At 38.3% G+C, this 25,873-nt stretch overlaps 2 protein-coding genes and 2 long non-coding RNA genes across 5 annotated transcripts in view; 3 read left to right on the forward strand and 1 right to left on the reverse strand.

Annotated features, from left to right (window-relative positions):
* The first annotated feature begins 369 nt into the window (after window positions 1-369).
* Window positions 370-8,524, forward strand: LOC146373481 (dehydrogenase/reductase SDR family member 11-like). Its single transcript, XM_084950082.1, has 7 exons — window positions 370-651; window positions 1,950-2,159; window positions 6,886-6,980; window positions 7,731-7,860; window positions 7,980-8,072; window positions 8,180-8,245; window positions 8,361-8,524. Exons 1-7 carry the CDS (start codon window positions 520-522, stop codon window positions 8,388-8,390), a joined length of 756 nt encoding a protein of 251 aa, XP_084806208.1. The 5' UTR covers window positions 370-519; the 3' UTR covers window positions 8,391-8,524.
* Window positions 6,968-20,381, reverse strand: LOC146373482 (uncharacterized). 2 transcript variants are annotated; one of them, XR_014802160.1, is made up of 3 exons: window positions 19,187-20,381; window positions 18,719-18,777; window positions 6,968-7,633 (listed from the first exon to the last, which is right to left on the reverse strand). It is a non-coding gene; the product is annotated as an uncharacterized LOC146373482 (long non-coding RNA). The 2 variants fall into 2 exon arrangements; XR_014802159.1 differs by lacking the exon at window positions 19,187-20,381 and having other exon boundaries at window positions 18,719-19,171.
* Window positions 20,382-20,909: 528 nt separating this feature from the next.
* LOC146373483 (uncharacterized) lies at window positions 20,910-22,785 on the forward strand. The gene is made up of 3 exons (XR_014802161.1): window positions 20,910-21,165; window positions 21,334-21,397; window positions 21,796-22,785. It is a non-coding gene; the product is annotated as an uncharacterized LOC146373483 (long non-coding RNA).
* Window positions 22,786-23,358: 573 nt separating this feature from the next.
* Window positions 23,359-25,873, forward strand: part of LOC146373484 (dehydrogenase/reductase SDR family member 11-like) — a 4,134-nt gene continuing 1,619 nt past the window's right edge. Inside the window, exons 1-2 of the mRNA XM_084951651.1 lie at window positions 23,359-23,376; window positions 23,581-23,790. Of these exons, the coding sequence (XP_084807777.1) occupies window positions 23,359-23,376; window positions 23,581-23,790 (228 nt within the window). The remainder of the gene's footprint in view (window positions 23,377-23,580; window positions 23,791-25,873) is intronic.

The following is a 25,873-nucleotide window of genomic DNA, read 5'->3' on the forward strand; positions in this document are numbered from 1 at the left end:
ACTCTATAACCGAGTTGCAATTCATCATCCATTATAACTCTGTACACATGACTCTGTGTCAAAGTTCATTTTTATCAGTATAATAATGTAACAATGTTTGGTGTAGTTTTTTTTATTTTATATGGATCGTTTATGGAAATTTGTTTCTACCCTAACCTAATTCTAACTAAGTAACAAAGTAACTAATTACTTTTAAAAATAAGTAATCAGTAATTAGTAACTACTTACTATTTTCAAGTAACTTGACCAACACTGCTGATAACACATGAGAACAATAAACGTATCATTTTCAGTTGTAACCCACAAACTGAACGGTAATGTAACGACACTCGTCTTTAGGTTTTTGATAGTTCGTCACTGTTTCTACGTCTAGTTGGTTGGAATGGAGGCGGAGTCAACGGGATCCGTTCTCCCTACCTAGTGCGTGCTCCCGACGCAGAGGAAACTAATTCTGTCGGGGATATCTATCTTGGCACGTCTTCAAACTTTTGGTGCGTGAGCTGGTTAGGGCTGTCTTTGATGGAGCGCTGGCGGGGCAGAGTGGCTCTGGTGACCGGAGCCTCGGTCGGGATTGGGGCGGCTGTAGCCGTGGAGCTGGTCCGGCTCGGTATGAAAGTGGTGGGCTGCGCCAGGGACGTGGGGAAAATACAGGTTTGTTCTGAAATAACAAACTCGATTTCGGAAGAGTTATGTTATGCCGGTATGCAGTTTTCTCCGTTAGCAGTAGTTTACCGTTTTCTTGCGTCTTTTTTGTACATCAAGCTAGTTACCGTTACAACATTCACTTTCGGTCACACAGGAAGTTACCAAAATAAAAGCACAAACGTTCAAGGTTCAAGGTTATTTATTTGTCACATGCATAGTTATACAAGTATAACACACAGTTAAATGTAGCCTGACACGCTCCTCGACATGTGCAAAAATGGGGGGGTAGAGGAAGAACATTATATATATATAGTATATACATTGGGTGAATGTGCAGTAGTAGCAGCAAGCAGGTGAATTCTGTACATTAATATGAATAGACATCTGACATCTGACTATTTTACAGAATAGTTATATTACGTGTTGTTGAGCTAGCTTTACATATCCGCCGTTACACTGTTTGTTTTACAGTAAATCATTTATGCTGTATATATTGGTCTATATGCATGGTTTAAAATAAGCTGCACAATACCAGATCCAAGCTGTGTACTATGCAGTAAAATAAAAAATGGTATAAACAGTATGTTGGCACTTGGCAGTATAGGAGACGGAAGTCAGACATGATAACTTACATACTGATGAGTTGTGTAAATCCACAAAGAGCAGTATACCTCGGGTAAACAGCCACAGCACAGGTCAGCTGATCACAGCCTGTAGACAAATCTGCTGGAGCTCTCAATAGAGCCTATTGTGACTCCTGATTCCTTTCCTCACACTGCTATAACCACTACAGTGATCTTAGGGTTCTCAAATCTGCAAATCCCATTTTAGCCCCTGACTATATACTCATATAGTATATTAATAATAATTATATAATGATGTATTGTATTCATATTATTAAATTAATATATGTATATTCTGTTTAGATGTAGAGGCAGACTCATCCATCTACAATGTAGGCTGCAGCAAATAGAGCTATGAGTTCATTTGTTTGTCTATGCTTGTGTTCTCACTATCATTCAGGTGTTCATTAGAGTTTAGGTTTAAATTAAGTTTTCATTTCCATGACTAATTTTGCTATTATGTTAAAGTTGTATGAGGTTGGGTTTCCTTTGCAAAATAATTGAAAAGTCCTTATCTTCTTACTTTTTTGCTTTGAATTCATTTCAGAGTCTGGAAAATTTATCTTTTATCTTAGTAAAGAAGTTTAATCCATAATTCAACTTTTACCAGAGTATTTTTACCACAAGAATCTGAATGCAAAGGTGATTATCAAGGTATCGTCTTTTCCTTTTTGTTTTCAGAAACTGGCAGCAGAGTGTCAGAGCGCCGGTCACCCTGGTGTTTTGGTGCCTTTCAAGTGTGACTTGACCAAAGAGGAGGAGATTCTGTCCATGTTCGCCACGATTAAAGAGCAGCACAAAGGCGTGGACGTGTGCATCAATAACGCTGGCTTGGCTCATCCAGAGGCGCTGCTAAATGGCAAAACCAGTGGCTGGAAAAACATGTGGGATGTAAGAACTCAGAGTTATTTTAGAAAGAAAATATTCCTGGTTGGTATGCAGTAATATGTTGTTGTGTGCTACATATGAAAGCATTCACAGGAGTGGTTTCCCAGCAGAATACTGTATTCTAATGAAATGATAAATTGAGTCATCATTATTTTTTAGAATGAGATAGATGTCTTTTATTTATACAAAAAGTTGGATAAATAGTGTGTTAAAATGTCAAACTATGAAAATCCCCATCTCGTTAAAATAAATACACAATCACAATAGATGAGAAAGATAAAATATTATGCAAAACTGGCTAAAGGCTGTCACTTGGTGTTCGCTCTCTCTGCGTAGAGTATCACTTCCTGTTGCAACACACAGTGATGTTTTTGTGTAGCATATGTGTTGTAATAAAAACTGTATTTACTCGCTAAATTATAGTCACTGTATTCACTCACTGTGTCTTTAGGGATTCACTAGCTTAGCTTAGTTTTTAAATTTTTTATTTTAATGATATTGAATTCGAGACTCGGTTTTGTACCCTTGAAAACTCTCTAGCTAGCCAGCCTCCTGTAGTCAGTGCAGCCGAAGGTAGAAGGTAGCGCAGGCCCCATTAGGTGTCCCCCGGCAGACTGTCAAGTAGCTGGGAAAACAGGATGGCTGGATGACGGGGAGGAGGTATCATAGCCCCCGGTACACTACCAACCTGTTCATGTGGCTAACTGCTTTTCCCCACTCAACGACACACTCGCAGGAGATCAGACTCTAGTAATTGGCGATTCTGTTTTAAGACATGTTGGCTAAGGGTAAATGCAAATTCAGTAAAATATTAAAAATCAACAAAAATCGACTTAAATGTTAAAAAAGTCACAAAGAAAGAACAATACAGTATCCTCATGAGCACCAAAGAGTAAAACATAAACATTAGGTCTCTCTCTTCCGAGTCTCTGTTAGTACATGAATTAATAATTGATCAACAAATCGATTTACTCTGCCTTACAGAAACCTGGTTACAGCAGGATGATTATGTTAGTTTAAATGAATCAACACTCCTGAGTCTCATTTACCATCAAAATCCTCGAGGCACAGGCTTGGGGAAGGTGTGCCTGCAATTTTCCACACCAGCTTATTAATTAACCAAAGACCAAGACATACTTTTAACTCATTTGAAAGCCTGATGCTTAGCCTTGTCCACCTCAGCTGTAAAACTCAAAAAACAGTCGTATTTGTTATCATCTATCGTCCACCTGGGCCTTACACAGAGTTTCTGTCTGATTTTTCTGACTTTTTAACTGATTTAGTGCTCTGTTCAAATAAAATAATTATTATGGGTGATATCCATTAGGGCTGCCACGATTAGTCGACTAGTCACGATTACGTCGACTCGTCGTTTGAAGCTTTGTAAGATCCCAAAAGACGCAGGAATAGGTAGTAGGATTTAAGAGTGTAATAACGGACTGAAACAGAAGATGGCAGCACTGCATGTACAAGGATGACAGCTGCCGTTAAACCCCGAAGAAGAAGAAACTGTGTCCCAGAATTCATAGCGCGACCCTGCTCAGTTTCCAACAATGGCGGCAGCTAGTTAGTTTTAATATTACTCTTATTATTCTTTCTGGGTCACAAAATAAACGTTTAACATATTTTCAGGCGAGAATGTAGCTGTGTAAACCTCAAATATCTGCTCAGTTCATCAAGACACCACATATTTTCAAAAGCGCTCCGACGTTTTCGGAGACGTCTGTTACCCACTAGCTCGATAGTTAGCCGGGGTTCAAGGGTCACTAGAGCCCGTGAGAACACCGGACTCCCGGCAAATCGTTTTCAAACCCACCGCCGTCTTTCGCTACTCAGGTTAAACATGATGTATAAGTCACTTAGATAACTTAAAAATGTTATTGTTTTTTTTAGTATTTTATTTGTTCCTGAGTAAATCTGTTTGGCTGAGATTAAAGTTATAGTTTTTACACAGCTGAATAAACGTCAAGCAGACAGCTGATTATCAGAAGTGAATATATAAATATCAAGAATATACTCCGGTGTCCTGTTATATTTTAGATAGCAAGGAGTTTATTAAACTTCACCGAAACAATCTGCAAATTTCATTAAAATTTAATAAACTATCATCTTGTCTTTATTTTTAGTTAGCACATACCTTAAACACCTAAAGCTGTAAGCTAATGATAGTTATATAAGAGCAGATGCATGCTGGCGCAATAAGCTGTACGTTTTACGTCCAATGGATGATGATCTGATTAGTCGACTAATCGCAAAAATAATCGGTGACTAGTCGACTATCAAAATAATCGTTTGTGGCAGCCCTAATATCCATGTAGATGTTAAAAATGACAGTCTCAATCAACGTGGTATTTAATATTTTATTAGATTCAATTGGCTTCCCTCAAAAGGTGAAAAAATTGACGAAAAGCACCGTTGAGCAAAGTATTCCTTTAACGTCAACTAGGAAGGACTTAATGAATTTATTCACAAATCAAATTTTAACAATTAGAGAAAAAATTACTCATAATGATCTCACAGATCTAACATTATCTACACATACTTTGAGTACCATTTGTATTTATTTAGTCTTTTTTTCCAATTGACCTTTCTGAGTTAACATAAGTAATTACTTCCTCCAAACCATCAACGTGTCTTATAGACCCCATTCTTACAAGACTGCTGAAAGACTGTTGCCTATGTACTTCAGGCCTTCAAGCTGGCAGTAGTTAAACTTAAAAAGCCGTTACTTAAAAAGCCATCTCTTGACCCTGCGGTTTTAGATGTTTATAGGCCAATTTCTAACCTTTCATTTCAAAAATTGTCAAAGAGCTAATAGATCATATGCAGACAAATGGCTTATATGAAGAGTTTCAATCAGGTTTCAGAGCTCATCAAAATACAGAAACGCCTTTAGATAAGTCCCAAAAAATTGATTCTGTTCATCTGGACGTAGCATCTCAGTGGGAGAAACGTTTCGTCACTCATCCAAGTGACATCTTCAGTTTCAGATGACTGCAGGTTTCCCCAACCTCATAAACAGTACCTTTGCACAATGACTGAAACCAGCCCACTGAATGAAAAAAATGGGCTGTGAGGTCAGCTCCTGGATTATTACTATCCAAACTGGCATGACCAAAGATCAACAACCGCTGAACAAAGACCATCGCTGAACCAATTTTACAATGCTGTGATTGCAGCTATTTGCTAACTCACTTTTAGTGAATTTTACAAATGATCTTCTTGGCCCCTGACAGTAGTCAGTCTAGCTTATCCTGCTAGACCTCAGCGTTCAATAATGTTGACCATAATATTCTATTAGAGCGATTAGAACATGCTGTAGGTATTACAGGTACTGCACTGAAGTGGTATGTATCATATCGATCAAATAGCCTCCAATTGTTCTGTAGTTTCTGTGCCAGGACCAGTTTACATGCTTCCCTTAGGCAGTATCATCAGAAGGCATAAGATGAATTTTCACTGCTATGCAGATGACACCCAACTTTATCTATCCATGAAGTCAGATAACACACACCAATTAGTTTGATGTGTGTTAGAAAAATGTCTTAAAGGCATAAAGACCTGGATGACCTCTAATTTTCTGTTTCTAAATTCACAAAAAACTGAGGTTATTGTACTCGGCCCTAAAATTCCTAGAAATATGGTATCTAACCAGATACTTACTCTGGATGGCATTACTTTGGCCTCCAGTAACACTGTGAGGAACCGTGGAGTCATTTTTAACTAGGATATTTCCCTGAATGTACATTTTAAACAAATATGTAGGACTGCTTTTTTTCCATTTGCACGGTATCTCTAAAATTAGAAATATCCTGTCTCAGAGTGATGCTGAAAAACTAGTTGATGCATTTATTACTTTTAGGCGGGATTACTGTAATTCATTATTATCAGGAAGTCCTAAAAACTCCCTGAAAAGCCTTCGGTTAATCTAAAATGCTGCAGCAAGAGTACTGACAGGGACTAAAAGAGAGAGCATATTTCTCCTATACTGGCTTTCCTTCATTGGCTCCCTGTTAAATCCAGAATTGAATTAAAAAATCCTGCTCCTCACATACAAGGTCTTAAATAATCAGGCCCCATCTTATCTTAATGATGTCATAGTATTGTATCCTTGCATTAGAGCACTTCGCTCTCAGACCACAGGCTTACTTGTGGTTCCTAGAGTATTTAAAAGGTGAATGGGAGCCTTCAGTTTTCAGGCCTTTCTTCTGTGGAATATGGGAGACAGACACTATCTCTACTTTTAAGATTAGGCTTAAAACTCCTTTTTGCTAAAGCATATAGTTAGGGCTGGATCAGGTGACTCTGAATCCTCCCTTAGCTATCCTGCAACAGGTGTAAGCTGCTCTCTTCCACAGCATGTCTTTTATCCTGTTTTCCTTCTCTCACCCCACCCGGTCGCGGTCCCTGAGCCTGGATCTGGTGGAGGTTTCTTCCTGTTAGAAGGGAGTTTTTCCTTCCCACTGTCACCACCTTGCTTGATCATAGGGGGTCATTGTATTGTTGGGGTTTTTTCTCTGTATGTATTATTGTAGGGTCTACCTTACAATATAAAGCACCTTAAGGCGACTGTTGTTGCGATTTCGTTCTGTATAAATAAAATTGAATTGAATTGAATTAAAAGAATTTGTTCATCTTGAGTGCAAATAGCAACAAGGAAAAGTATAATTTTGATGCATTGATTACATATATTTGTTTTACCGTTTATTTCACTGCTGGTTTCTTACAGGTGAACGTTCTTGCACTGTGTATCTGTGCACGTGAAGCTTATCAGTCAATGAAAGAGAGAAATGTGGACGATGGGCACATCATAAACATAAACAGGTGCAGTTTTATTTTACTGATGGACAGTGATGGGTATTCTTGTGCAGTTTACACAAACATCTTATAATTCAGTCATTCTTTTGGCCACCCCTCACAATGGACTTTTCTCACAGCACACATTCTCCCCCTTTAAGAACCCTACTATAGCCAATGAGTGTTTTTATTACTGGTAGGTCCAATAAAAATAAATACCAGACTGCTGTGTCAATAACAATATATTAAAACCAAAAGGGACATGTTCATATTGCTTTCATTGGCCAGCTAGCAGTTCAGAACTAAAAGATTTTTGAGTTTACTATGAAAATCATCAAGAAAAATGAAACCAAATCTAATTGCCAGAACCGAGAAATGTTTTGCTTTTTTTTTAAATATCAAAACACAAGTACCTTCCTGGTTATACATTATATAGAAACTGCATAGTGATGCAGTGGTTAACACTGTTATCTCACAACTTATCTCACAAATCCAGCATCTGGCCAGTGTCTTTCTCTGTGTAGTTTGCATCTTCTCCCTGTGTCTGCAGGAGTTCTCACCTTCCCACATAGTCCAAAGACATGCAGTTAGTTGGGTTAGTTTAGTTGAACTGTGTCTGTGTCTCTGTGTCCTGTGACAGACTTGGGACCTGTCTGTGCTGTACCCGAGGCTCCAGGACCCTGAATTAGATAAGCAAAAGAAAACAGATGGATCTTAAACGATATAGTAACTGTTGCCATTGTTGTTGTAACACTTGTAAATATCCTTCTGTTGCAGTGTGTGCGGCCATCAAGTGTTTCCTAATCCTGACGGACATTTCTACACCGCCACCAAGTATGCTGTAACTGCCCTGACTGAGGGCCTGAGGCAGGAGCTGCGTGCAGAAAACACTCATATCCGGGCCACAGTAAGCTTTTGAAAGACACTGTAACCAGCTCCAAAGTACCTTTAACACTAATGTCAGCTGTTATGAGATGCACGCACAGTACTTCTTGAAGAATCCTCATTAATAATGTCATTTTGCAGAGCATTTCTCCTGGCGTTGTGAAGACAGAATTTGCATCACGCCTCTACAGAGACAATTCTGATAAAGCAGCTGCTGTATACACTAAAAATAAGGTAAAATCATTATTCCTTTATTTCCTACAATCGCTACAGTATTGTTGATATGATTACTAAATGATTACTATTAAAATTTCATTAAGCACTTTTCACTTCTTTGATAGTCTCTGGAAGCAAAAGACCTCGTCCATGCCATCACATATGTGCTCAGTGCCCCTTCTCATGTTCAGGTTTGAGATTTTCTCTCATTTTCCTCTTTTTTGTGACCTTTTGAACTTTTCTATTTTCCATTTTAAATATTAACAGTTTAGTCATAAGATAACATTCATCTATCTTTTCTTTCAGATTGGGGAGATTTTGCTTGAAAGTCTGTAGCAGGTGTCATGCAACTTGGCCGTGAGACCCATCCCAATCTTTACATCAAAGTAGTGTGACCGGCTCTCCTTACTTCTCAACACTGTCAGATTGTAATCAATTCACAGAAGGATAAAATAAAGGAAACTCATCCAGCTGTTTGTTCTGTCTAATTGTCTTCTTATCAAAGGCCCCTGTGGTACCTTTTCACAAGCGTCCTACTGGCTAACTCCAGGAATGCCCATGAAAACACTTTAATTAATGACAGCTTCCTTCTTATTGTAACAGATCTCAGTTGCTAGATAGTATTTAATCTCTAAGAGTGTTTTTACTGTTAAGTAGATGTTCATTTCAGCAGGTTAGAACCTTAGCTGATTGGGGGTTGGGGGGGGGGGGGGGGGTCATGGAGCAACTGTACAAGTCATAAGGGCCTAAAGACTGATCAACAAAGGTCACTTACCAATGTATGTTCTCCAACCAGTTGGTGAATGGTTGCTGGAAGTTGTTGGCAGTCACTAGGTAAAATTCGTGGCAAAGAGGTACATGGTGCTGTACTAAAACCTCTGTGTGGTTCCTTTGTATGGTAGCAGATTTCTACACTCTCCAGCAGTTTGTGTGGATGATGCAAATATGTCTGCAAGCACTCACCAAATTGCTGAGTGTCTTGACAATTTGACACTGCTCAGCAAGCACAATGCTCCATTGTCAAGGATGCAATAGAGAACTGTTTGCTAGTGTTCATTTTTGGCTCTAATAAACAATACATTTGGTGTAAATAAACAAACGCAGGTATCTGAGAGAGTAAGCTTTGAAAGGAGCTATCATGTCAATATAAAACTTTGACTACCAAGAAAACATAAGTTTGACTTAAAAAACTGGCAGCAGTGTCAAAGTTCTGGCCACCTTGGTGTTTTGGTCCCTTTCAAGTGTGACTTGACCAAAGAGCAATAGATTCTGGCCATGACCAATGTTCCCTCTAATTTTTCATGTGTCTGAGCGACCACACAAACTCCCTGAGCGGTCCCTTGGACCACTGTGAGCAACATTAGACGTGTGCACTGTGGTTACGCCAGCATCGAATCCATCCAAGGTTTATTAAAATAATCAAATTACAGCATTTACATTTATGTTAGACTACTATTAATTAACTGCTTTAGCCCACTTACAATGAAAATTTTTAAAAAAAATCTTGTTCATGACCTGTGTAGTATGTTAACACTTTTGGAAGTAAAAGTAACTTGAATTCCAATTTTGAAAACAAAACTTTTTTTTTTTTTTATAAAGCTCTGAATTGAATTATGAGTATGGGTCTGTGTTCTGGGAGAGAGTCCTGTAACTCTCTGTCTGCAAAATACAGTATATAATGACCAATGTTGGACAATTAATTATATAGTTACTTCTTCAAAAAAGTAACTGAGTTATGCAAACAACAAAGTTTTTTGCAGCTGTTTACCTAAAAATGCAGCCAAAATGCATTTTTGAAATGTTTATTTTTTTAAATAAACATTTCAAACTATTTACAGAACAATCAGCTGTTCTGCATCAAAGTTGATGCCACACAAATTATTTGTGCCACTCCAAAAAATAATTTCTGTCCACTATGAGATAAAGGAGAACAACAGCCTGATACCTGCAGGCCTGACAACAGGAGATGTATCACTCCTGTAACACCTGTAACATTCAGCAGTCGCCTCATTGTTCTGACACACACAACAAAACTATTGGCTACACTACACACTAACTATACAAGATTTGCGCTAAACGTCGCAAATCTCTCACGTCTCAAAACACCGCCGTCACTCCTAAAACTTCCCCCCTTCCTAAACAACTAAATGCCATGTTGCTTTATCATTTTTTGATTGGTCGACATGGTACATTTGTCAACCAATAGCAAAAGGGTAGGGGGGTCTTTTTGGTGTTGTTTTTGCTCACAGGCGGAGAGTGCTTTTGAGGTTTTCCTTATAAAACACAGTTTTTACTGTTTCTTCCCGCAGTAAATATAAACAACGATAGTATTCAGGAAGAAAACCAAACATTGCATATATTTTTTATCATAACTCCAGTTTTACTTGGCCTATCAACACAATTTAAAAACTGGTATAAAGTTCACACTTTTTCCGTCAGTTGCTCCATCTGTCCTGCTCACATCTCCAATGGTTGTACATGTTGTCATTAACGTGGCTTCGCTCCACATCAGCCACGCCGCTTTGCTAGCTAAAACACCAGTGTCGTCACATAAGGACGCTGTCATAGCCTGTCAATGACGTTCATTAGCTGCGTATATATACGAATGTGAATCGCATCATTGGCTGGACTATGGGATAAGGTGGCATCGTTCTAATCCCACACGGGAGCAGCCAGTCACTTTCTGACTAACACTGCAAAACAGAATTGTTAAAGTATTTATTTTAAGTTCAATTCAGGTTAGATTTTTTTTTGGTGCACAACGCAGATTTTCTGTGCGCAGAGACCGTGCCAGCAGTGCACAATTGCGCACGCGCGCAGCTTAGAGGGAACATTGGCCAGGACTGTACTATGACCATAGCTGGACTGGCCATCAGGCATACTGGGCATTTGGCATCAGGCCGATGGTGATTTTTCATTTTTATGGGCCGGTGATTTTTTTCTTTTCTTTTCTTTTTCTTTTTTTTTGTAACGGTAGAAACAATGAAAGGTGGTGCATTGGCCAGATGCTGGTCGATGTGTAAAAATAACTCAGTTGTTTGGTGGCGGCTATGGCGGAGCTTCCACAGAGGCCAGCATGTGGATGAGGGAAAGGGGAGGCAGGAGGAGGAGAGACAAGTGTCAGGTGAACTGAACTTAGAGTAAGAAGTTATAACCTGCAGTCAGTCTGGGTCAGATATAAACCAAGTTTAGGTGGAGTTTATTTTCGTTCTGCTGACTTTTTACAGTCAGTGACAATAACTCGTACTGCGTACTAGCTAGCATGACAGAGTTTCTATACAGCTGGGTGGGTGCTATGATGTTACTGATAGTGAACTTTATTTTATTCATAAGGTTAGTTAGTAGAGTTGCCAACCGTCCCGTAAAAATTAAATCGTCCCGCATTCAGAGAAAATTTTGTGTTGAGCTGAAAAGGAACACAGTTTGTCCCAGACTTCAGCTACAATAGAAAAAGACACAAAGCTGGAGTTATTCTGTCGTTAAGCTGCACAGTTGCCTCTTCTCCTCTCATTCTCTCCCCCTCTCTCTCTCGTTGCTACTTCAATCATGAAATTGATCAATGATCAGCTGATCGGCTTTTCTCTCTTACTTGTTTATCTCCCACTTTGCGCCAGAAAGCAGAAACCGGCGGATGTCGCGCTAAACAACAGCAGCAAGTTTAAGCTTGATCAGCTGTTGTTAGAATTTATTTAATATTACTTTCTAGTATCAGCTGATGTTTGCTGGCGCCACAGATGTAAAAGCTGCTGGTCATGATGTCGGTTTGGGTATCCTGGTGAGAGGGAAACATGAAGATGAAACCAGGAGATGTCCTTACTGAATCATCAGAGCTGAACTGTTTCTGAGAGACACATAACACCAGGATCCTTTTCTAAGTAGTTTACAGCTGGTAACTGTGCAGGGGCGGCTCTAGCAAAGTTTTGCCAGGGGGCCAGGCAGGGCATTAACAGGGAAAGGGGGGCACAAAGAAATACTTTTCTTTCTTATTCTCATTTAAAATATCTAGCTCTTATTAAATAATTATCTGAATCTGGGGCAGGGATAGCTCAGTAGGTAGAGTGGTGGCCCCATGATCGGAAGGTTGGGGGTTCAATTCCCCTGAACAGCTACCCTGAGGTACCCCTGGGCTTTCTGAAAATGTCACTATCGTTGTTGTGGGACTTATAGAATTTTGGCAAATCTCCTCAGACCAACACAAAGTCGGAAAACTCTCCATAGAAAGTCAATGGAGAGTTTGTTCAAAATCACCGCTTGATTTCTGTAATGAGAGGCATATTCGAATCGTCATATCTCCTTAACGAAGCGAAGTTAAGACATAAGGCTTGTCCCGATATATCTTCAGACACTCCTGACACTCACAATTCAAGAATTTCTTTCTCACCTATTACCGTTCTGAAATGAGTTAGACTTGTTTGAGGGTAGGAAATTCGTCCTTCGCTCAGATTTCTTCAGATTTCAAACTCTGGAAATGAACCACTTTTTTCTCTCGTCATAACTTTTTGTTGGATTTCCACAGAGACCTGAAAATTTCCATGACTTTTCACCAAAGCCTGCTGTCTCTTACGGTGAAAGAATGATATCGATACTCCAAATAGATTTAGAGTTACAAAGCGTTGTTTGAGGGCAAGTCAAGGCAGTTTTTGCTTCGCTCTACTCAGTTATGGTGCATTAGAAGTCAAATATCTTTAATAATTCATATTTTAATGATAAATTGTTAACACTTTAAGATTCCCCCATCTCTTCTGAACAAAACGGTGTAAGAATGATCGTTCTAGCCCCTACGGTTCAGAAATTATGGTCATTTGTTTGAGGGGAGTCGTCACTATGAGAAATAGACTGCAATAATCCTGTGTCTCTCTGTGCTGCGTGCACCTGTTTTGGCGGGAAAAAGTACACAGCCTCTCTGATTGGTGGATTCAAATTCAGCAGCTCTCTCCCTCTGTGTGTGTGTGTGTGTGTGTGTTTAGTGGGAGAGAGAGAACCCTACCCTTATTTGGCAGCATGTCATTGTAGGATTTAAATTGAATATAGTTAGACTGGTTGACTGGATTAGAGCCTGTGTTTGTGTGTCCCTCTGTGCATTTGTGTTTCAATATGCCTCCATATTTGTAATTTTGTAAGTTATTACTATTCTGCTAAATCATAGTATTTCTGCTACTTTTCGGTACTTGTGCTAAATACAGTATTTCTGCTAAATCATACTATTTCTGCTTTTCATAGGATTTGTGCCTAATATAGTATTTCTGCTAAATTATAGTATTTCTGCTTTTTATAGGATTTGTGCCTAATATAGTATTTCTGCTAAATTATAGTATTTCTGCTTTTTATATTATTTGTGATAATTATAGTATTTCTGCTTTTTATACTATTTGTGCTAAAACATAGTATTTCTACTAAATGTAGTATTTATGCTTAATCATACTATTTCTGCTTTTTATAGGATTTGTGCTTAATATAGTATTTCTGCTTTTTATACTATTTGTGCTAAAACATAGTATTTCTACTAAATGTAGTATTTATGCTTAATCATACTATTTCTGCTTTTTATAGGATTTGTGCCTAATATAGTATTTCTGCTTTTCATAGGATTTGTGCTTAATATAGTATTTCTGCTAAATTATAGTATTTCTGCTTTTTATAGGATTTGTGCCTAATATAGTATTTCTGCTAAATTATAGTATTTCTGCTTTTTATATTATTTGTGCTAAATTATAGTATTTCTGCTTTTTATACTATTTGTGCTAAAACATAGTATTTCTACTAAATGTAGTATTTATGCTTAATCATACTATTTCTGCTTTTTATAGGATTTGTGCCTAATATAGTATTTCTGCTTTTCATAGGATTTGTGCTTAATATAGTATTTCTGCTAAATTATAGTATTTCTTCTTTTTATAGTATTTGTGCTAAAACATAGTATTTCTACTAAATGTAGTATTTATGCTTAATCATACTATTTCTATATATTTCTGCCAGGTCCCCAGGCAGCTAATCCTCTGTGAGGACTGAGACATTCAAATTTTCAAATCAGGGCCTGCACGCTTCCCAGCCAATCATATATGTGGGCTGAGGCATTCAAATTTGCATATTGGGGCCTTCATGGCTTCTAAGCCAGCCAATCATATCTGAGGGCTGAGGAATTCAAATCCACAAATCAGGGCCTGCACGGCTTCCCAGCCAGCCAATCATATATGTGGGCTGAGGCATTCAAATTTGCATATTGGGGCCTTCGTGGCTTATAAACCAACCCGTCATCCATGTCATATATCTCTAAAAATTCATATTTTAATGAGAAATTGTCAACACTTGACAATTCCCCCATCTCTTCTGAACAAAACGATCTAAGAACGACCCCTCTAACCCCTACGGTTAGGTAATTATGGCCATTTGTTTGAGGGGAATCCTCACTATGAGAAATAGACTACAAAAATCCTGTCTGTCTGTGCTGCGTGTGTGCACCTGTTTTGGCGGGAAAAAGTACACAGCCTCTCTGATTGGTGGATTCAAATTTAGCAGCTCCGAGGCTGCTTGACTGAAAACTTGCTTCTCTCTCCCTGTGTGTGTGTGTGTGTGTGTGTGTGTGTGTGTGTGTGTGTGTGTGTGTGTGTGTGTGTGTGAGAGAGAGAGAGAGAGAGAGAGAGACCCTCTTTAGGGCAGCATCTCATTGTTTGATAAAAATATAATATATTCAGAATGGCTGACTGGCATAGACCCTGTGTGTGTGTCTCTCTCTGTACATTTCTGAATTTATTTATTTGTATTTCTTTTTTTTCCCCCACAGGTGTACAATAATTAGTTTTGAGAGAGCTTAACCACGTTCCGTTTTCTTTTTCAGCTTGTCATTTTACTTTTCCAGTATTTTCACTTAAGTTATTACTATTCTGCTCAATCATAGTATTTGTTCTAAATCATTGTTATTATGCTATATTGTAGTATTTCTGCTAAATCATAGTATTTCTACTATATTATATTTTTCTTTCTAAATATAGCATTTCTGCTATATAATTGTATTTCTGCTATGTTATAATATTTGTGCTAAACTAGAGTATTTGTGCTGAAACATAGTATTAATTTAAAATTACAATATTCATAGTTCATCACAGTGTCTCTGGTAAATCACAGTATTTCTGCTATGTTGTACTATTTTTCTAAATCATAGTGTTTCCATAATGTTTAAGTATTTCTGGCTAAATATATTCTTTCTGTTATCTTATACTATTTCTCCTAAAGTCTTGTATTTTTGAGAAGTTATAATGTTTCTGGTAAGTTACAATATTTCTGCTAAGTTCTGCTATGCTATTGTATTTCTGCCAAGTATTATGTTTCCTCTAAGATATTGCAGTTCTGCTAAGTTATTACATTTTAGCAAAGTTCCTTTGCTTCTGCAAAGTTTTTACAATTTCTGCAACTTTTCAGCTTTTTCAGCTAGTTTTTGCATACAGCTTCAGCTTTAAAGCATCCACACTGCATTTTCGCAGGAAATGCAAATTTTTCTAGTTTAATATTACTTTCTAGTATCAGCTGATGTTTGCTGGCGCCACAGATGTAAAAGCTGCTGGTCATGATATCGGTTTGGGTATCCTGGTGAGAGGGAAACATGAAGATGAAACCAGGAGATGTCCTTACTGAATCATCAGAGCTGAACTGTTTCTGAGAGACACATAACACCAGGATCCTTTTCTAAGTAGTTTACAGCTGGTAACTGTGCAGGGGCGGCTCTAGCAAAGTTTTGCCAGGGGGCCAGGCAGGGCATTAACAGGGAAAGGGGGGCACAAAGAAATACTTTTCTTTCTTATTCTCATTTAAAATATCTAGCTCTTATTAAATAATTATCTGAATCTGGGGCAGGGATAGCTCAGTAGGTAGAGTGGTGGCCCCATGATCGGAAGGTTGGGGGTTCAATTCCCCTGAACAGCTACCCTGAGGTACCCCTGAGCAAGATACCATCCCTACACACTGCTCCCTGGGCGCCCAATGGCTGCCCACTGCTTCACTGAGTGAATGGGTTAAAGGCAGAGAGGAATTTCCACACGGGGATCAATAAAGTACACTTTCTTTCTGAATCTTACGACCAAAGTTTTTATCTGACATAAAATGTATAGAAATCATACATTTTTTTTTGTCCCAGTCCAGCCCTGACTATGACCTCTAGTGGTTAATATTGCAAAGGAAGAACAGTGGGATGCAAAAGTTTGGGCAACCTTGTTAATAGTCATTATTTTCCTGTATAAATCGTTGGTTGTTACAATAAAAAATGTCAGTTCAAATATATCATATAGGAGACACACACAGTGACATTTGAGAAGTGAAATGAAGTTTACTGGATTTACAGAAAGTGTGCAATAACTGTTTAAACAAAATCAGGCAGGTGCATAAATTTGGGCACCACAAAAAAAACAACAAAAAGAAATGAAATCAATATTTAGTAGATCCGCCTTTTGCAGAAATTACAGCCTCTAAACGCTTCCTGTAGGTTCCAGTGAGAGTCTGGATTGTGGTTGAAGGTATTTTGGACCATTCCTCTTTACAAAACATCTCTAGTTCATTCAGGTTTGATGGCTTCCGAGCAAGGACAGCTCTCTTTAACTCACACCACAGATTTTCAATAATATTCAGGTCTGGGGACTGAGATGGCCATTCCAGAACGTTGTACTTGTTCCTCTGCATGAATGCCTTAGTGGATTTTGAGCAGTGTTTCGGGTCGTTGTCTTGTTGAAAGATCCAGCCCCGGCGCAGCTTCAGCTTTGTCACTGATTCCTGGACATTGGTCTCCAGAATCTGCTGATACTGAGTGGAATCCATGTGTCCCTCAACTTTGACAAGATTCCCAGTCCCTGCACTGGCTACACAGCCCCACAGCATGATGGAACCACCACCATATTTTACTGTAGGTGGCAGGTGTTTTTCTTGGAATGCTGTGTTCTTTTTCCTCCATGCATAACACCCTTCATTATACCCAAATAACTCAATTTTAGTTTCATCAGTCCACAGCACCTTATTCCACAATGAAGCTGACTTGTCCAAATGTGCCTTAGCATACCCCAAGCGGCTCTGTTTGTTCCTAACTGTGGAAACAGACAGCTTAAATCTGTGAGACAGCTTTCTGTATCCTTCCCCTAAACCATGATGGTGAACAGTCTTTGTCTTCAGGTCATTTGAGAGTTGTTTTGAGACCCCCCATGTTGCTACTCTTCAGAGAAAATTAAAAGAGGAGGGAAACTTACAATTGACCCCTTAAATGCTCTTTCTCATTATTGGATTCACCTGTGTATGTAGGTCAGGCGTCACTGAGCTTACCAAGCCAATTTGAGTTCCAATAATTAGTTCTAAAGGTTTTGGAATCAAGAAAATGACAGCAGTGCCCAAATTTATGCACCTGCCTGATTTTGTTTAAACAATTATTGCACACTTTCTGTAAATCCAATAAACTTCATTTCACTTCTCCAATATCACTGTGTGTGTCTCCTATATGATATATTTAACTGACATTTTTTACTGTAACAACCAACGATTTATACAGGAAAATAATGACTATTAACAAGGTTGCCCAAACCTTTGCATCCCACTGTAAAAGCAGAGCTGTGAAATGCAAAATAGTGATGATCTTCAGAGGTATGTTTTCTTGGGACATTTTGTGCTCTTCATTAACAACCAGCCATGGTTTAAATTCCATACATCAGTATGTCCATGTTTATACCAGTGTTATCTTATTATGAGTAAACTGCTTGTGTTTAAAATGCAATTAAAGGGAAAGTTCAATAAGCCACAGTAAAAAGCATGAAACAAGATAAAATCAGAAATCTGAACATGCAGAGAGGCGCTGAGCACATATTGTGATGACACTGACAACATCTATTTCTTTCAGAGGCAATCAGAGAAGAGAAAGCATGTGTGTTGGTCTACAAACAAACTTGATATTTCTTTTATCCACACGTTCTTTAAAGAGAAATCCTATTTAAAATACTCCAACTGCTACTACTAATACTACTGCCACAAATAATAATAACAATAATAATAATAATAAAATTAATAATAATGAAGTTTTTTCTGCTGTGTCATGCTGAGATGAGACCAAGAAACTGGGATGGCAGCCAGTTTATGTTTATATGTTACTATAAAACCGGTGAGTTGCAATTCATCATCCATTATAACTCTGTAAACCTGACTCTGTGTAAAAGTTCATTTCTATCAGTTGGTGCACAAAAATGGCCGTTTAAAGTTTTAATTGTTAAAACAGGGTTTCTGTATCCAATATAATAACAATGTTTGGTGTAGTTTTTATTTTACAAAAAAAACAAAACAAAAACAAAACAAAACCTTTCATGATTAAAAATTCAACTTCCTCAGAAGTTCTTAATTTGCGAGTCACAATTCTGGTATAAAGTATTACCAAATCACGCCTTCTTTCCTTCTTGGTTGTTGAGCTATGAAATGCTGATGACCTTCACAAGTTTTCCATTTGTGCAAAATGGAAGGACTCATCCTAAAAGAGCATTTCCCCCTGAAAGTTAAATGTCTCTTTGCTGCTGTATAGAGCATGACTGAGGAATTATTGATTCTTCCCATATTGTCTCTAATCTTAGCGAGGAAATCCTTAACAGAGGCCGAATGGTCACAAATACTTAATATTATACAGAATGTTACAAATTAATTAGCTCACTCACTTCAGTTTTTATTGTGGCAGTCATGTCAAGGTAGTTGTCCCCGGCAGAATTTGTTTCCCCTGCGTTGAGAGCACAGGCTTGGTTGTCCAAATCACAGACAAACAATATAAACACCAAAAAAAATTGTTTATTTTACATGCCTGAATGTGCACAAAATAGGTTTAAATGTTACACAAATTTCTTCAAGTCATAGGTTGTTCCATATTATGTCACTTTTTGCTTGATGCAATGTGCATAAAGTTAAAAGATTAAAAATAATAAAACCAATTTTTAAAAGAGGATTTTTCAAGTGATCCAATTTTAGATGGATTATGCAGAAAAAAAATCTAATTGGGCTGCAAGGGCTATTGCTTTATAACGTATTCAGGTTGTGTATCATGTTTTTAAAATGAAATAATTACTTTTAAAAATACGTAATCAGTAAAGTAACTGGATAACCTTCTTGGAGAAGTAATAGTAACTACTTACTATTTTCAAGTAATTTGGTTGGAATGGAGGCGGAGTCAACTGGATCCATTCTCCCTACCTGGTGCGCGCTCACGACGCAGAGGAAACTACCGTAATTCTGTCAGGGATATCTATCTTGGCACGTCCCTCTCTTCATACTTTTGGTGCGTGACCTGGTTACGACTGTCTGTGATGGAGAGCTGGCGGGGCAGAGTGGCTCTGGTGACCGGAGCCTCGGTCGGGATCGGGGCGGCTGTAGCCGTGGAGCTGGTCCGGCTCGGTATGAAAGTGGTGGGCTGCGCCAGGGACGTGGGGAAAATACAGGTTTGCTCTGAAATAACAAACTTGATTTCAGAAGAGAAACACTTAATGTAAAACTCTAATGCAAAGGACTTTTTAATGTTATGCAAATATGCAGTTATGTAGCTCTGTCAAGTGGACATCATATAATGGCTGTCAAGCGACAGACTTTTTGTTTTACAATAAATAATTTATGCTGTACATATTGGTCAATATGCATGGGTTAAAATGAGCTGCACAATACCAGATACAAGTTGTGTACTACACTGTAAAATGTAATATTGTGTTTAATTAAAAATATTAAATAGGCTGAACTCAATTTTTATCAATTTGTTATTAGAACTCGATTTAAATAAGTTACCAGTACTTTTTATGCAACAATGCTGATAAACTCAATTTATTTGAGTTGTCTTAATTTAGAAAAACTAAGTAAGCTGGAAGTTTTGCTTCTCAGGGCAGAAGGATGAAAGATGTGTTTTGAAAATGCCACGTGACTACCGTCCTCCTCCCTCGCGGATCAGTCCGCATGTTCATGGTGCCAGCATTTGTTATGGAATATGTTGCGCAAACCTGGAGAAGCGTCAGCTCAAGAAATTATTGTCATTGCTGTGGATCTTTAGCTGATACACTGACTTGGTGAGTAAATGTTTACTCTTATTCAAACTGATTTTGTGGCTTCTCTTAGTTTAGCACCAGGTTTATAATCTTGCTAGCTAGTTAGTGTTAGCCTAGCGTTGCTGCTGCCGCTGGGCTCATGTTACTTAAAAATTAACACCACAACCTTAAAAACCTTACATAAAACTATGTCTGTGAAATTTTCTGTTGATTGTTTGAAATAAGAAAGTGAGATAAGAGCCCAGACAAAATTCTTCGGGAGCTGTAGCCTTTAGAGGTAGGGTGGGGGGTATTTTCAATCCATAGCCATAACCAACTAACTATATATATATATATATATATATATATATATATATATATATATATATATATATATATCATGTTTAACCTGAGTAGCAAAAGAGTGCGGGGGGGTTGAAAACAATAAGCCAGGAGTTAGCTGTGCTCCCGGACTCTATCAAGCCTTGACCTCCCGGTCAGCTATCCCGCTGGTGGATAACAGAGCTCTCCGAAAACGTGGAAGCACTTTTGCAAATATGTGATATTTTGATCAATTAAGTAGATATTTGAGCATTACACAGCTACATTCTCGCCTGAAAATATCTTAAAAGGTTATTTTGTGACCCAGAAAGGGTAGTCTGGGGAAAAGGAGGATCGCATTTGTCAGCCGCTTGTCGGAGCCTGTGTACTTGTAAGCACGGCAATGGCAGAGGAGCGCGGCTAAAAAAATTACTTTTTCTGGGTCACAAAATAAACTTTTAAGATATTTTCAGGCGAGAATGTAACTGTGTAAAGTTCAAATATCTGCTCGATTTATCAAGACAGCACATATTTGCAAAAATGCTCCGTTTTCGTTTCCATTTTTTTTCATGCTTTGTGGCAGCTTTTGAACATCTGTGGCATCTATTAATGTCAAATCTAGCCTTTATTTAACAACATAAGCAATCTCTATGTTACAATAATTGCACAGCCATTAAGGATCAAATCAGTTCCTGAAAATGTTCTGCTTTTTTCTCCCTCTGCTTGCTTCTTACTGTCTTTGAGGCTCGGGACCAGCACTCCTGTTGTTGGACAGAAAGACATCAGTAAGTATTTTGGTTTTCCAATATATTAGCAACTGTCAGTGACATTTATATTAATCAGGCTGAACTTTAATCATACTTTAGATCAGCCTGTTTTACTTATTGTTTTATTTGTGCTTTGGTTTGGGGAAGTTGTTTCTGTACTGATCTTTTCCTGTCTTCTGTTATTAGACTTGAGATATGACTGCACTGTGCTGTTGCTGTTGACTCCAGTTAATTCTACAAGACATGCTGTGTAAGTAAACAAACAACAACAGTTGGTCTGCATTTCTTGAAAGATCACATCCCCCAAACTTAGTGTAGAGGGTCTACACTGTAAATAGTGAAGTCTGCAAGTTTTCTAACAGGAAAAATTGTTTTGTTCCCAAATCATTTTGCACATTATTAGAATGAAAGTTATTGGCCATGTTTGCACATCCCTTTTTAAAATGATGCTTTCATGACATTATTGTGTGTCGGGTGGGGGTCAGGGCTATCCAGACTGACAATTGGGACATTGAATGTCACCTCTCCGGTGGGGAGGGAGCCTGAGATTGTCTAAATTGGAGTCTGTTTTATACCAAATGCAGAAAAAAAATGTTTTAAGAAAGCAATTAAGTTCATGTTCCAAAAAATATGATTGTTTGCTTGCAGGACAACAGGAGAGATGAGTCCTCCATCACAGATGATGTGGTCAGTGAAGATGGTCGCCTGCAGGTTCAAGCTCATTGCATCTCCAACCCACATCCACTGCCACTGTACTTAAGGGAAGTTAAAGACTTCCTTCTGCACCTACATTTGGATCACCTCGATCCATGACAGTCATTCAGGCAGTAATGCCTGGACTGGAAACAAGCCATCCTTAAAATAATACAACATTCCAGCTCCTGTGTTGGAATGATAAACAAATGTGTTGTTTAAATCAGAGACTGCACTTGTGACAGAACAACAAATATTTTATTTTGATTATATAAGTGATGTAAGTACAAAACAAACTTGTGGTAGGCCTAAACTTATTTTCAGAATAATTACATCTGAGACTTTGTTTCATTGTAAGATTATAACAGTGATGGCAATATAATTGTTTGTTGTTCAAGAGAACAGTGTCCAGTATGTTGGCTGTTATACTTTGTTGTGTTTGAAAATAAAAGTTGGGCTCATTTTAACATCATTACAAAAAGTGTTGTTAATTATTTTTAATCATATTCAGGTTACCACAAATTGTTTTTTCATTTAGTTGAACTTGAAATGTTTGTCAGTAGGTAAACAATTAAAATTGTACAGTCAGAAATATCAAGTTATTCTTAATACTGCAGACTTGCAATGTGTAAGTTGTCCTAACAGTCATCTTAAGTAAGCTTTACTTAGTTTTTTTGAGGCAACGAGTTTCCTCAATTTTTTTGAGTTCTGGGAACTAACAAGGCTGTACAGTGTACTCAAAATGAGTAAGTTGCCCTAACTTGGTCATCTTACGTAAACTTGATCCAATTTTCTTGAGTTCTGGGAACAAATGAGCTTGTACAGAGTACTCAAAATAAATAAGTTGTCCTAATTTAGTCATTTTTAGCTAAGCGTTACTCAATTTTTTTGAGGCAAAGAGTTTCCTCAATTTTTTTGAGTTCTGGGAACTAATTAGATTTTACAGTGTATGCAGTATAATAAACAAAATTATAAACAGTATGTTGGCAGTATAGGAGACAGAAGTCAGACATGATATCTTACATACATAAAAAAGAAAACAGTTAAAAACTTTACTGTTTAAACAAGCTTTCTGTTGACCAATGCTTTTTACATTTATATATATTTTTAATTTACATTTAAACTCTATATTGTGTATATTGTGCATTTTGCTATTTATCGTACTGTTGATTTTAATCTCTGTGTGCAGCGCTTTGTGACTACCTGTCTATGAAAAGCGCTTAATAAATAAACTTTACTTACTTACTTTACTTACTTACATACTGATGAGTTGTGTAAATCCACAAAGAGCAGTAAACCTCGGGTCAACAGCCACAGCACAGGTCAGCTGATCACAGCCTGTAGAGAAAAAAATCTGCTGGATCTCTCAATAGAGCCTATTGTGACTCTTGATTCATTTCCTCACACTCCTATAACCACTACAGTGATCTTAGGGTTCTCACATCTGCAAATCCCATTTTATCCCCTGACTATACTCATATATTCATCGTTTTCATTCCCATGTCTAATTTTGCTATTATGTTGAAGTTGTACAAGGTTAAGTTTCCTTTGCAAAATAATTGAAATGTCCTTATCTTCTTACTTTTATGCTTTGAATTCATTTCAGAGCCTGGAATTTTTCTCTTTTATCTTAGTAAAGGAGTTTAATCGATAATTCAACTTTTACCAGAGTACTTTTACCACAAGAATCTGAATGCGATGGTGACTATGAAGGTATCATCTTTTGCTTTTTGTTTTCAGAAACTGGCAGCAGAGTGTCAGAGCGCCGGTCACCCTGGTGTTTTGGTGCCTTTCAAGTGTGACTTGAGCAAAGAGGAGGAGATTCTGTCCATGTTCGCCGCGATCAAGGAGCAGCACAAAGGCGTGGACGTCTGCATCAACAACGCTGGCTTGGCTCATCCAGAGGCGCTGCTAAATGGCAAAACCAGTGCCTGGAAAAACATGTGGGATGTAAGCGTTATTTTAGAAAAAAATTGTCCTGCTTGGTATGCAGTAATATGTTGTTGTGTACTACATATTAAAGTATTTAAAGGAATGGTTAATTGTAGGGATGCACCGATACCACTTTTTTGGAAACGAGTACGAGTACTTGCATTTCAGTACTCGCCGATACCGATACCGAGTACTTAATAAAAACATGATTTAAATTTGCAGGTAACAGCTTTAGTCCTATAATTTAACAGAAAACAAACAAACAAGGGACTAGTTTGGAATTAAGAACATTTATTTAAAATGAAAAGCATGTTGTGTGCAACATATTACAGAATAAATAATTATAAAAAAAACAAAATTTAATTTTAAATTTGTTCATCTGTTTCTCTGTTGAGAAGTCTCACTAGCACAGTCACAGCTGGGATGACATCAGAGGCTAGTGCGTCGTAGCTGCTCACTTTTTTAGTTAGTTCCTCAAAGGGGGCGAGGATGGCAACAGTCGTCTCCATAAGAGCCCATTGGTGAGCGGTGAGATAGTCAGGGAGTTCGTGCTCGGACACGTACACGCCCAGCACTCGCTTTTGCTCAATGAGGGACTGGAGCATGTAATACGTGCTGTTCCAGCGCGTCCTGCTGCAGTCTCTTTATTGGCTGGTTGAGCTGTCCCTGAATGTCCTCGAGGCGGGAGTAGGCTAAGGCAGAATGTTTAAAATGCCCAACTATTTGCCCAACTGCTATAGCATCAGCTATGCTCCTCTGTGCTAATAAGCATGGGTAAATAAGCGTGGGTAAACTCTTTGTACTCGTTGTTGTGTTGGGATTTTAGGTTCTTGATTAAATTGCTTGTGTTAAATGCGCTACCTTTAGAGCCTCCTCTGGACAATTTCGCTGAGCACAATTTGCAGTCCGCCTTTGTTTTCGCGTCTTCATTCACTTTGAAATAGTTCCACACAGCTGATATGTCTGGCCTCGCTTTCTCCCTGCTCTGAGCTGCAGCCGGGGCCTGGGGGCGGGCACTCGGGGCCTGGGGGCAGGCACTCGACGCCTGTGATTAACCCCTTACATGCCGCTCAAACATAGACAGGTCTCAGACCGTGGTATCGGTCCTCGGTATCGGGGGACTTTTAACGAGTACGAGTACTTTAGAAAATGTGGTATCGAGGCCGATACCCGATACCGGTATCGGTGCATCCCTAGTTAATTGGAAATACTAAAACTGCCCATAGGTGTAAATGCGGGAGCGAATGTGAGTGTGAATGATTGTCTCTGTCTGTGTGTTAGCCCTGCGACAGACTGGCGACCTGTCCAGGGTGTACCCTGCCTCTTGCCCTAAGACAGCTGGGATAGGCTCCAGCGCCCCCTGTGACCCTGAAAGAAGATAAGCGGAAGTGAATGGATGGATGGATGATTCCAAAAATGTTCTTTACTGTTTATTTCACTGCTGGTTTCTTACAGGTGAACGTTCTTGCACTGTGTATCTGTGCATGTGAAGCTTATCAGTCAATGAAAGAGAGAAATGTGGACAATGGGCACATTATAAACATAAACAGGTGCAGTTTTATTTTACTGATGGACAGTGATGGGTATGCTTGTTAAGTTTATTGATTTAATCATAATACAAATATCTTATGATTCAGTCATTCTTTTGGCAACTCTGCACAATGGACTTTTTTCACAGCACACATTTGATCTCCCCATTTAAGAACCTCACTATAGCCAATAAAGCCAATTAAAAATGTCAATAACAGTATCCTAAAACCATAAGTGACATCTTAATATCACTTTCATTGGACAGCTATCAGTTCAGAACTAAAAGATTTTGAGTTTACTGTGAAAATCATCAAAGAAAAAATGCAGGCCAACCAAATCAAATTAATACATAAATAAGTAATAATTCCGAGCTTCTCTTGGTAGGCACTAAATCAACATTATCCAGAACCAACAGTTTCTCTGTTGCTATCAATAACTCGCCGGTCTTCATTTCTTCCTCTGTGAAAAGCTTGGGTGTCATCCTCGATAGTACTCTCTCTTTCAATTCACACATTAACAATGTCACTCGGTTTGCATATTTTCAATTGCGCAACATTAATCGTCTCCGTTC

This window comes from Perissodus microlepis, chromosome 14 (assembly GCF_051167445.1).
Source record: "Perissodus microlepis isolate ML-2025 ecotype Zambia chromosome 14, ASM5116744v1, whole genome shotgun sequence".
Classification (NCBI taxonomy): domain Eukaryota; kingdom Metazoa; phylum Chordata; class Actinopteri; order Cichliformes; family Cichlidae; genus Perissodus; species Perissodus microlepis.

Coding starts and splice junctions, on each gene's coding strand:
- LOC146373481 (XM_084950082.1), top strand. CDS start 520: ATGGAGCGCTGGCGGGGCAGAGTGGCTCTGGTGACCGGAGCCTCGGTC. Junction 652..1,949: donor GGGACGTGGGGAAAATACAG/GTTTGTTCTGAA, acceptor TTTTGTTTTCAG/AAACTGGCAGCAGAGTGTCA. Junction 8,073..8,179: donor CTGTATACACTAAAAATAAG/GTAAAATCATTA, acceptor CTTCTTTGATAG/TCTCTGGAAGCAAAAGACCT.